The sequence below is a fragment of the Spea bombifrons genome, chromosome 4 (assembly GCF_027358695.1).
Source record: "Spea bombifrons isolate aSpeBom1 chromosome 4, aSpeBom1.2.pri, whole genome shotgun sequence".
NCBI classification, from domain to species: Eukaryota; Metazoa; Chordata; class Amphibia; order Anura; family Pelobatidae; genus Spea; species Spea bombifrons.
In genome coordinates, this window is record NC_071090.1 from 81,245,883 (window position 1) to 81,258,531 (window position 12,649).

The 12,649-nt window shown below is 38.4% G+C and overlaps 1 protein-coding gene across 1 annotated transcript in view; it reads left to right on the top strand.

Annotated features, from left to right (window-relative positions):
* Window positions 1–12,649, top strand: part of MYO5C (myosin VC) — a 45,640-nt gene that overhangs the window by 13,313 nt on the left and 19,678 nt on the right. The window contains exons 4-18 of the mRNA XM_053462921.1: window positions 271–415; window positions 878–1,034; window positions 1,533–1,676; window positions 1,768–1,849; window positions 1,947–2,054; window positions 2,475–2,581; window positions 2,681–2,946; window positions 3,299–3,380; window positions 4,061–4,201; window positions 5,062–5,187; window positions 5,414–5,497; window positions 6,340–6,474; window positions 7,636–7,733; window positions 8,782–8,868; window positions 8,967–9,078. Of these exons, the coding sequence (XP_053318896.1) occupies window positions 271–415; window positions 878–1,034; window positions 1,533–1,676; window positions 1,768–1,849; window positions 1,947–2,054; window positions 2,475–2,581; window positions 2,681–2,946; window positions 3,299–3,380; window positions 4,061–4,201; window positions 5,062–5,187; window positions 5,414–5,497; window positions 6,340–6,474; window positions 7,636–7,733; window positions 8,782–8,868; window positions 8,967–9,078 (1,874 nt within the window). The remainder of the gene's footprint in view (window positions 1–270; window positions 416–877; window positions 1,035–1,532; window positions 1,677–1,767; window positions 1,850–1,946; window positions 2,055–2,474; window positions 2,582–2,680; window positions 2,947–3,298; window positions 3,381–4,060; window positions 4,202–5,061; window positions 5,188–5,413; window positions 5,498–6,339; window positions 6,475–7,635; window positions 7,734–8,781; window positions 8,869–8,966; window positions 9,079–12,649) is intronic.

Below are 12,649 nucleotides of genomic sequence, written 5' to 3' on the forward strand. Positions count from 1 at the left end.
TCAGCAGAATGCAAGGAATCTGCTAAGTTGGTAGGTTTTATTTTAAGCTATTTAAAATATTCCTTTGAATAGGAACTCATCACTCTTATTTTGAAGTAATCTTTTTGTCTTCTTTTCTTGAGAAAGTACTATGTCTGCTAAAAATATGTTTGTTATTCTCTTATTTACCTACTTGTTAAGTAAAATTCCATCAACCAATCTCAGTGTAAAATTGCCAGATATTCCATGTGCATTTTGGCTGTGAAAGTTTCCATTTTTCCCTTTTCGCAGGCATTATTCTGGTTGCAATCAATCCCTATAAAGAGATACCAATATACGGAGATGCGATTATCCATGCATACAGCGGGCAAAATATGGGTGATATGGATCCACATATATTTGCTGTTGCAGAAGAGGCTTACAAACAGATGGCACGGTAATGTACTTGAGAGTTATACATAATTGCCGAAATAAGATATTATTTTGCGGCTTTGATTTTTTAAAATTTCATTTGTATTACAGATGGGTGTACTACACGAGGGTCATTCATTTTGCAGTATAAAGAAATGTTGTGAATCATAAATCAGTTTAGATTACGTATCATCTTTTTATTGAATGGCTAGTTGCATAAAATAAAATAGAAAACCTATTTAATTTGAAGTTAAGTATATGGAAAATAAGACTTCCAAAAACACAAAAACTGACTATGCCGTTGAATTAGAGAATCTGAGAAGAGTTGCATTCTTTTGCCATAGATTTTAGTTGCCATGAGCTGAAGAGCTAAATTCATGATAGCTCAGTAACAATGTTCAGTGCTACCTTGGAGGGAAAAGTAGCATTGTACAAATACATTTACTCTCAGTAAATCTAACTACTAATGGATTTGTTTGAACAACAGGAACAATAGGAATCAGTCCATTATTGTGAGTGGAGAGTCTGGAGCAGGAAAGACTGTGTCGGCTCGCTATGCAATGCGTTACTTTGCCACAGTCAGTAAATCGAGTAGCAAAGCAAATGTGGAAGACAGAGTGCTTGCATCCAACCCAATCACGGAGGTAAACATTGCCAGGAGTACATGCTCGATGCACGTGGATAAAATACGGATTTGTATTAAGTAGACCAACAAATACTCTGGGAAGGAGTTATAATAACTACATTGTGGTTTTAATAGCGCCCTGTTAACTGGACCCTTATAACCCCATTTTTGAAACTTTCCACTTTCCCATTTATTGAAAAAAATAGTTTCATTCACAGAATCACAAGATAGCAGCAAGTTAATTATTTTCATTTCAGGTCTTCTAAAAAAAGAGACAATGCCACAAATGTAAATAATTGTGTATGTGTGAGCATATAGTGTATTTGTGTTTGTGTACAAGGCACACAGTGCCATTTTTTGATATTTTTGTTAAACATTTTTATGTATTTTTTGTGGGTTTTTTTTTAGTAGACGTATAAGCTTGTGGGTATTTTAATTGTGGTGTTGCAATTTAACAAACATGCAGATTATTCAGTACAGTATATTTACCTGTTTGTCTTTTACCATCGGATTTTAGGCTATTGGGAATGCAAAAACTACCAGAAATGATAACAGCAGTCGATTTGGGAAATATTCAGAAATTAGCTTTGATAAGAGATACCAAATAATTGGTGCAAATCTGAGAACGTATCTCCTTGAGAAGTCCAGAGTTGTATTTCAGGTTAGTAGAACGTGTTGTTGTTTTATTGTTGTTATTTACCACACGTATGGGACAAACATATGGCTCTAATGCAGGATGTGATGTTTTGCAGTCAGAAGATGAGAGAAACTACCATATCTTCTACCAGCTTTGCGCATCTGCTACGCAGCCAGAATTCAAGCATCTTCACTTAAGTATGTTGGAAGCCTAAAACCGGACAAGGATCTGTGCTAACCACATCACTCTAAAATATTTTTAATATTCGTTAACATATATTTTATGTTTTGTTAGTGACTGCCGATGAATTTAATTACACAGCAATGGGTGGCTGCACAGTTATTGAAGGAGTTGATGATAGAAGAGACATGATAGACACTCAAAAAACATTTACATTACTAGGTAGGTTTCTAATGCAAAGATGTTGATTGTTAAACTGTGAAGTCTGTTGCTGACTTCTAATTATTGTATTATAATTCTGACATCTTAACATCACAACTTTGGTGCTGTATGCCCATAACAAATCTTTTTCGTTCGTTTACATATTAATCTGCTTTTATTGCACTGTTGCTTAGCGAGCTGTAAACACCGTGTGTGATGTTTATTTAAACATGTGATTCGTTCCCCCACCTTGCTTTACATGTGACTTGTCTTGTGAGTAGAAGTAAAGACAAAGGAAGGCACATTGCATAGGCCCTTAAATTACAAATAAAGGAACAATTCTGTATGAATGTGTATTCATTTTGTGTCATTTGGTATGAAATTGACCTGAGCGTCTTTCTTTTTCAATTTGGCAATCGCCCCATTTTTTTTTTTTTTAAGGTTTGAACGTTGATTTTCAGATGGATGTGTTTAAGATCCTGGCAGCTATCCTGCATTTAGGAAATGTGGAGGTCAAACGTGTCAGTGACGATAAATCCTCTGTTAATGTAAGATCTGAAATACTTATTACAGATATGAAGCAACTCCTTAATGGGTGCTCAGGAATGTGTCCACAAATTCAGGACTAATCAGTTTTGTTTTTACAGAAAAACGACAAACACTTGAAGTTATTCTGCGAGCTTCTTGACCTGGAATCTGAAAAAGTAGCACTCTGGTTATGCAATCGAAAAATTGTTACTACGTCAGACACCGTCATTAAACCCATGACAAAACTTCAGGCTGATAATGCAAGGGATGCTTTGGCCAAAAAGATTTACTCTCATCTTTTTGACCACATTGTTGAGAAAATAAATAAAGCGTTACAGTTTCCTGGCAAACAGCACACGTTCATTGGGGTACTTGACATCTACGGGTAGGTTTATTTGAAATTTGTCCAAATGGTTGTATTTATAAATGGCTCTACTTGAGTGGTGCTTAGCACAAAATAAGAGAAGCCATTTCTTCTACACCTCTGCTGTTTAACTCACACAAAAAGATTTTATTTATTTGACATCCACATTGCCTTAAAACTATTAATACTTTTTCTCCACTTTTTACAGCTTCTGTTTTCTGGTACTGCCCAGCCATCCTTGCTTTTCAATAGATTGCCAACCATATTAAGAATAAAATTGACACCATCAGACACAATATTTACACACAGAAATGATTTATTTGTCTCAGTTATTGCTTAATTTGAAATTAATTTGGAAAAATCTTTATCCCAGGTTTGAAACATTTGAAATCAATAGTTTTGAACAGTTTTGTATTAATTATGCAAATGAGAAGCTACAGCAGCAGTTCAACTTGGTACGTATCCAATCCTATATAGTTGATTACCTTTAATAGTACACTAATATGCATTAAGTGAATTAAATTAAACACTCAAGCCATCATATGCACTTAAATACATATGATAGCCGAGGGTTACCTTTAAATAAACTTTTTTCTGCAGGAGAATGCACATAGGGATTCTCGCTGGAGATGCGTTTGGCCAAATACACCTCCTGTGCATCAATGTTCATACTCATTGCATTTACAAATCATTTACATATCATCACATATCATGTACAGGGTCATGTGCTGGCTACCCTGTACATATCATGTACAGGGTAGCCAGCATGTTGTGGGTAGTGTTGTGACTTAACTAGATAAAAAAAAAAAAAAAACAAGATGGGCACACCAAATCACAAAGAAATAGTAGGCAGAGGTGCACCGGCAAAGTGGAGTTACTAAAGAAAGATAATGTCCCGCATTCTACAAAATAAACAAATAGTAGTTAGTAAAAAACTAATTACATATCGAAAATAGATACCAACATTTCAAACCATAGGCTAAAATGGGACATACAGGACACATCATGGCAGCACAGTTTGTCTTTTGATGAAGTCATGGGATGTCCATTGCATGTATGGAAATTCAGGACTAGTAGGTTGGAAACTAAAACTCTCAAAAACAAAGTATTAAAGTTATTTTGAATCTTTTCCCAGCATGTCTTCAAGCTTGAACAGGAAGAATATATGAAAGAAGATATTCCATGGACGTTGATTGATTTTTACGATAATCAGCCAGTCATTGACCTCATTGAAGCCAAGATGGGCATTCTGGAATTACTTGATGAAGAGTGTTTGGTGTGTTTTAAATTATTTATAAAAGAAAAGATGGTTTACTTACAGGAGAATAACTGACTGTTTTATTTTGTATTACTTTATAATAGATAGGTTTCTTTTTTGGGGGGTTGAAAAAAAAAATAGAGCCGCAGTTCAATTTCTTTTTAATCTTGGTAACATGAGTTGTTTAATTCTCAAATCTTTTGTGTGTCTATATACTATATATATATACATATCTCTATAGTTGATGGCGGTACACACACCTCCTTCCTCTTCTTGCGTGACTGTGGTGTCACTCATTGGGGAAAAAAGAAAATATAAAGCAGGTTCACACCTCAGGATAGGAGATGGGCCTGTTAGAGGCATGGACCCGAAGCATCAGCTCAATCAGCACCTATGTTAAACTATTCCCGTAGAAGAAAGGGGTATGAGCCTGATGGACACTCATGAGAGGATGGATTTAAGCCGCATCAGCACTGCTCACCTAATATATAAATATATGATACATACATTTATATATCAGGTGAGCAGTGCTGATGCGGCTTAAATCCATCCTCACATGAGTGTCCATAAGGCTCATACCCCTTTCTTCTATAGTGGATACATCCTGCTCACATTGTGCATGGCTCACCCAGCCAAATGCAACCGCCAGCTAGCCCATCAATAGTTCGAAATGCATCTAGTTTCCACCTAAAATTGGAAATTTGGCACATTTTAAATTCAAAGCAATATTGTGTTTAGACATGCCCAAATTGGTGACATAGAATGGTTTAAAAGTCCACCTCCTGTATATAATATATTTATTGTTAATGTCATTTTCTACCATGATGAGTTGTCAATATTTTCCCTTATCCATTTTATTTGTATCTTTTATGTTACAGTTGCCCCAGGGGAGAGATGAGAATTGGCTACAAAAACTCTATAACAACTACCTCAATAAGAACCCTTTGTTTGAAAAGCCCAGAATGTCCAACAGAGCGTTTATTATCCAGCACTTTGCAGATAAGGTAAATTTCATTTTTAAATGAATATTCACAACACGGTTAATTCTTCAAGTTTAAGTATATCAGGAATGTTTTATAAGTATTTAGAATATATACATATTTTGCCCTGGAATTTGATTATAAAGGTATTATAAACCATAACATCTTTTAGTGATTTAGTGATTTGTTTGGTGGTTATTATTAAGGAATTAATGACATGTAAGACAGTTTTTATGGTTGTATTGCACAGGTAGAATACCAATGTGATGGATTTTTGGAGAAAAACAGAGACACAGTGTATGAATCGTTGATTGATCTGCTTAAAACCAGTAAGGTTTGTACCTTTATCCTTTGTGATATATATACCCTACTACCCTATATATTGTGATTATAGGCATTAACCACTCCTTTCCCAGCAGATACCTGTCACAAAACCTCACATGCAAAGTCCCTCTTCTTGCTGCCCAGGGTTCCTCAAATTTACTACTTGAGGAAGTTCTTCTGTAATGATGCAGCCCCTCTGGATCTTGGATAATGGGTCATTTGAGTGATTTTACCACAACCATAGATTGTAAGCTCTCGAGAGCCCTCCTTTTCTTCTGTAACAATATATTTTACTGCCCCTCTTATACAGAATCTGCTGGGGCTATAAATAAATGTAATATAATAATGTGATTGTACAGTATGCACGGTGTTGCAGTATGACACCAGATTTCTTTGCTTCATATGTGCAGTGTTGTGAGGTCCGAGCCAGAGGAGCAGAGAACACCACACCTTCACAAATGGGACTTAGAGGTGGCCAGCTGCCCCTCTGATGGTTCCATCTAAGGCCCGATTACAATGTTGGATATAGAACATAAGATGTATATCATCTAGTACACTGAAAGAGTGTTTTCTCTGACCCAAGTTTGACGTGATATTTAACAAAGGCCTTTCCAAGGTCCTTTGAGGTGCATGGTTTTACATATTTACTGGGGTGTAGTCTCGAGGTATCTGAAGTAAAAGTAACAACAAATGTTATGGAACTTGATTTTTGCAACACATAAAATCCTCTTTTTCATTCTCTCTTTTAATCATGCAGAGTCTTTAAGACTGCTTTAATGAGGGCCAGTGTGGTATCTATGACTGAGGAATGCCATTGGCGCTGATAGCACTGCTTTCTGTCTGTTATTTTAGTTCCAGATGTGTGCCAACTTTTTTCAAGACACCTCTACACCTACGTCACCTTTCAGTGCTGGTATAAAGGTGAAATCTGCCAGGCCTGTGATAAAGTCTGCAAACAAAGAGTTTCGAATGACAGTTGGCTGCAAGGTATGGTGTACACATGTTTGTACGTGGATATAGAACATTTCATAAACAGTAGTTCCAAATTATATTTTATGGCAACATTTACAGGATTGCATTTTGGATCTAAGAATATGATGCTTGCTGTCCTTGTAAGCATTTTTACCTCTTTCATCAGCCTTTGTTCATTGACTATTGCCATTGCCCTGCATTTTCTAGCCTCATCCCATAATATCGTATGTGAAGAGATTGATGAGCCTCCCACTCACAGTGCAGATGGTTTAGGCTCCGGATTGAAGACATTGGAAGGTTTTATAGACAAGGGAACGATGGAAAGAGCAAGTTCCCTTGTCTATATGATTTAGGGCATAAATATAGAAAAACTGTAATTGTACTGTCCAGTCCATTTACATCCCACCTCTTAGGACACAGTACAGCATTCGACTGGCCATGGTACATACTATAAGTCTTTGACACACCAAGTGGTCTCTATAGATTTGGATATTTCTCTTATTACTGCATGCCAGTATTGGAGTCAGTGGGGTTTATTCATCGAACAGCTTCCTGATAAATGCAAGTGGCCTCGACATTCATCCTTCAGTGTAACTCGTTTTTACATTATCTTTGTTATTTATTTTATTTAACATTGTGCTGCAACCCCCAGTGAATACCCAGTTTGTTTACAGAGAAATGCTTTGATCGAAAGATAAACTAAATATTAACAGTTGTAAATTACAGCTGCGGTGTTTAGATGTGGCGTTTGTGACTATGTGGTTGCTTTTAACTGTATAAGATATATTTCCAACAGTGTCTAAATCACTTGTTTTAAGTTGAGTTGAAAGCTTTAGGACAGGGCTGTACATTTTTAATGGACTAAATTCCTACCAAACAATATATGGATGGAGGCCTCCAACAGACTTCATGCAGCCCGTGGCCTTTTGACTTAGCTGTACTACTTGAAGCAAACCATTAAAGCTGTTGGGCAAGTTTAACTAGAATTTCTGGCTAGTTTACAGACAGTATTCGATTATATGTTCAGTGAATGACCTTTGCTCCATTCTTACTTTTCTGTTAGGTAATGATTTATACCAAACACTTGTTTAGTTCCGTTGAGTTTATTGAGCTAATTTCACTAAAGTGGACATACTGCACATGCACATCTTTCATGAATCATGTTTTTATTTTCAGTTCCGCAATTCCTTGTGTTTACTCATGGAGACACTAAATGCAACCACTCCTCACTATGTAAGATGCATAAAGCCTAATGACGAAAAGCTGCAATTCGAGTGAGTGTAAAACCAAAGTGAGGAAACTCTCCAATATACTGGGACCTGCCTGGTCATTCCCATTATGCTCAATGGTAGCACAAATTAGACACCACAAGACAATGATTACCGTATTTGCTTCAATATAAGACAAGTTTTTTTTCAGAGCAAATACTTTGAAAAATACCCCACGGACCACAAATAGAGCGCTGCAGGGGACCTGGATCCTCCTCTCTGGCAGCCGGTGGATATCTGCGCAATGTGTGTAGACCACCTCTGCTGCTGCCGGCACTTCCTCTGGGGCTTCTACGATTGAGACGTTCACCGGCTGCCCCACTAGACACCAGGGAGTCTGAAGCACGAGTCTGAGGCAGATTGGCATATAGGGGGGTATAAGGCATTTCTGGGGGACAGAGTGGCAGATAAGTGGGTATAAGGCCTATCTGAGGAGCAGAGTGGCATATATGGTGGTATAAGGCATATCTGGGGACAGATGTGCATAACTGGGGGGGGGGCAGGTTAGCAAATAAAAGGAAATAAAAACAAGAAATGCATTTTTCTCAATCATAGCTTTTAATAAATATGAAAAAATTGTTTACATGTGAATTAATATTTATCAGTAAAACTTTTTTCTTATAGGGTAGTCTTATATTCAGGCTTTTTCTTTTATTCAAATTTTGGGGTTCATCTCATAATCAAACAAATACGGTAGATGCAGTATAGTGACAGCTTATGGACTTAAATTCCAGCAACTTATGTACTATGTATTTTAGCATTTATACACTCAGAGACAGACACACGAGGTACACCGACAGTCATTTCAAGACATTTGTCTGGTTGCTAATGCCAGGCAAAATCAATTGAGCAAAGGAAAGCCATATTCATGAAAAACCTCTGTCTTTATATATTAGCCAAGTTTTCTGCCTTCACAGAGATTACATAGTGCATTTTTGTTCCATTACCATTAAAACAATATGAATTGTATCCTTTTCTGTAGGAATTGGGGGGAAGGTATACATTAATAACTCCCATGGTGAATGTTTCATTGATCATTACAACTGTATTTTAGATTTGACTCCAAGAGAGTGGTGCAGCAGTTACGAGCGTGTGGTGTTCTGGAAACCATAAGGATAAGTGCCCAGAGCTACCCTTCCAGGTTGGTCCCAAGACTTCATTTAGCTAACACTATGCTTCAGAACTAGACTGTGGATGGATGTTGGATGGATCAGAGTAAACTTGTTTATCTCTCCGTAGGTGGACATACATAGAATTTTTTGGCCGATATAGCATCCTCATGACTCAGCAGGAATTATACCTGAGTGATAAAAAACACATTTGCAAAGTTGTTCTACAAAGATTGATACAAGTAAGTTTTATTTTGCACATATTTCATGGAGAGTTGCACAGTTGTAGTGTAATTGTGTTTTAAATTTGCACATACTTCCACGATCCTATATTTGTTAAAATAAAGTAATGTGTATATATACAGTATATATATTTTTTAAGCAGGTAAACATTGTAACTACAGTTGTTACCACTAGGTGGCCCCTGTGTATCTCAGGTCCAGAATGGGTCATTACATTATTCGTGACACTTTGCTATCTAATAGCATGCATCTAGCAAAGGACTTTATGAACTGTGATATATATCACTGGAAACCTCTCATCCTAAAGCATTTCTTTTACGGAAGATTATAAATGTCCAATTAAATAACCCAGAAAACCTGCTTATTTATAGACTATGTTGATAGACATTAATTCACAAAGGAATGGAATTTAATGGGTGTGAGAATATGTATTTGGGTTGTTTACGTAGTGTCCTCTATGGGGTATCTCCTCCTTCTAAGAGATTTTAAGCTTGCAGGGCCCTCTTCTCCTAATGTAGCCAGTAACATTTACCACAGTCAATGCCCCCGGACTAACCCAGAGTACGGCCACCAGCCTCCCCTTCTGGGCCATCGTCCTTACTGCTGTTCAACAGTATATGACACAATATCCCAATGCTCTGCTCTGGAAATAAACTATTGAGGCTGTGCCGACTCCTTTTAAGCAGCTCAATGACCTGTGGCCCTACAAGGAGCCTGATCACTTCAGAGGGTGATTGGCTTCCTTTTTTTGGCACAGGGTCTTAACATGTGTTAATGTTATTGTCAATTTTGTATGTTGTCAGTTTTAATTTGAACTCTCCCTTGATTGGGATAATGCTATGGAACCCACTTGAGCTTTATAAACCAATCTAACGTGTAATATGGTCTATAAAAAAGCAAATTAAGACATGTTTTAAGATGAGCAGCTTTAGCACATATAGTTGCCCAGATAACGTTGGCTGATGCACTACCAATGGAAAGTTGTATTACACTAGCAAGAAATTTATATTACATTTCATATGAGGTATGAGACGAACCTATTGGTCGATTTGCCTTTCTCAAGCTTTAACCCCTCCATGACCTCTAATGTGCCAGGTACATCATGAAAACATGTGCCTGCAGGACCAATGACATACCTGGTATGTCATGGGTTTAAACAGTCCCACCTTCCATGACCGGAGTTGTAAGCCTACAATAGATTTTCTTCTGTCTATGTGATTGCTTCTAACGTTAAATGACAAAGGTGGTGCTTGTTAGCTTTAATTTATAATAAGTTAATATTGTATAGTTAGTGTGGAATTAGATATGGTTATGAAGGGGTTAAAAAACTAAAAGAAACTGAAAATAAATGAAAATTATATATGAATATAGGGTGGTTTCCAAACCAGGGCAGGCTAACAAATATATTTTTGGTATTTTTTTCCCCATTTATACTAGCTGTGTTATAATTTTTGTAGCTGTAAAATCGTGAAAAAATGAATTTGTAAAAATAAAAAAAGGCCTTACATATATGAATATCGTTAAAAAAGGCCCTTCTTGCCCCCCCCCAAATAACAATAATAATAATTTGGGTGGGTTCACTAAATGAGAAAGAGGGAAATAACGGTTGAAGAAAGACATAGCAAAAACATGAAATATGGTCCTTTAGTGTAATATAGCCATGGGCGTAGGAACCCCTAAAAATCTGGGGGGGGCAGCATTTCCCCCCATCAGATCCCCACTTTCTCACACTATCTACCCCCTCTCCCCCCTCTCACACTTTCTTACTATCTACCCCCCTCCCTACCCTCCCTTCTCACTAGCTACCCTCTCCCTACCCTCCCTTCTCACTAGCTACCCTCTCCCTATCGCTCCCTTCTCACTAGCTTCCCTCTCCCTACCACCCTCTTCACACTAGCTACCCTCTCCCTACCCCCCTTCTCACTAGCTACCCTCTCCCTACCCCCCCTTCTCACTAGCTACCCTCTCCCTACCCCCCCCTTCTCACTGGCTTCCCCAGGGGTGTCCAAGTTTTTTCTGCAGTGGGCCACTTCATCAGAATTGTATACGTGCGCGGGCCGCACTCATTTTTCACTGTGAGAAAATATGGCCTTTAATAAAATATGCAGATTAAAATAAAGTAAATAACACAAAACCTTTATTTTTCCTCCCACTGATTTCTGGGCCTAGAAAGTTTTGTGACTACAAATTCAGGACTCAGGATAATTAAAAATGAAATAGTTCTATGTATTCTAGGGATGCACCAAAATGAAAATTCTGGACCAAAACATTCACGGTTCACTTAGCCAAAACCGAAAATGACCCCCCACCTTTAAAAATAATAATAAAACCTCTCATTTTTAATAAAAGTAGGTAACACACCACAATTGGACAAAAAAAAATAGCAATATGACTTGGCATGATAGGGGTGTGATTGCTAACAGCAATCACAGTCCCATCATGCCTAGGTTCCAGCACTTACACATCCAACCAGTAAATGCTGTAACCTAGGCATGATGGGACTGTGATTGCTGTTAGCAATCACACTCCTATCATGCCAAGTCAGCCAGTACATGCTGGTACAGGGTGGCTGTAAGTGATGTGCAGACCCCATACTGCTGGCAGCATCAATACACAAGGGGGGCAGCTAGCTAGGTTTAAGCATGTACTGGCTGACTTGGCATGATAGGAGTGTGATTGCTAACACCAATCACAGTCCCATCATGCCTAGGTTCCAGCACTTACACATCCAACCAGTAAATGCTGTAACCTAGGCATGATGGGACTGTGATTGCTGTTAGCAATCACACTCCAATCATGCCAAGTCATGCTGGTATAGGGTGGCTGTAAGTGATGTGCAGACCCCATACTGCTGGCAGCATCAATACACAAGGGGGGCAGCTAGCTATGTTTCAGCATGTACTGGCTGACTTGGCATGATAGGAGTGTGATTGCTAACATCAATCACAGTCCAATCATGCCTAGGTTCCAGCACTTACACATCCATTCTATCACACACACACACTCATTCATTCATATACTCATTCATTCACAGATTCATTCCCTCAATCACGTACACTCATTCAAACGCCCTCCCCACCCCCTTACCTGCACTGCAGCTCCTCAATGCCGCTCACAGTCTTCAGCAGAGGGCGTGGCCTCCCTCTGCGTTCTCTGGTACTGCACAGAGGAAGCAGGATGTGATGGGATGTCACGTGAACTCTGCTGGGTTCCGCTTCCTCTGTGCAGTACAGAAGACCCTCCCACAGGTAAGTAGCAGGGCTCGAGGTGGGGACCGCGTAAGATCGGTTGCCCTGGCCCGGGGGGGGGATTTCTTAATTATCGGTCCCCCCCGCATGAGTTACTGGGGGGATCTGTCCCCCCCCGTCCCCCCCTGGTTAATTAAGGGTTAATAAACCCATTTAACACTTAGGTATTGATGTTTGGAGGGGGGAGCAGTAAAAATCATATTCACTCATAATTGGTGCACAATGGTGAAAGGTTTATTTATGAAAAGTAATGTGTTTACAGGGTGAATGATGTTAATAAATGAAAAATGAACAATCCAAAATATATTTGAATGGAATTAGCA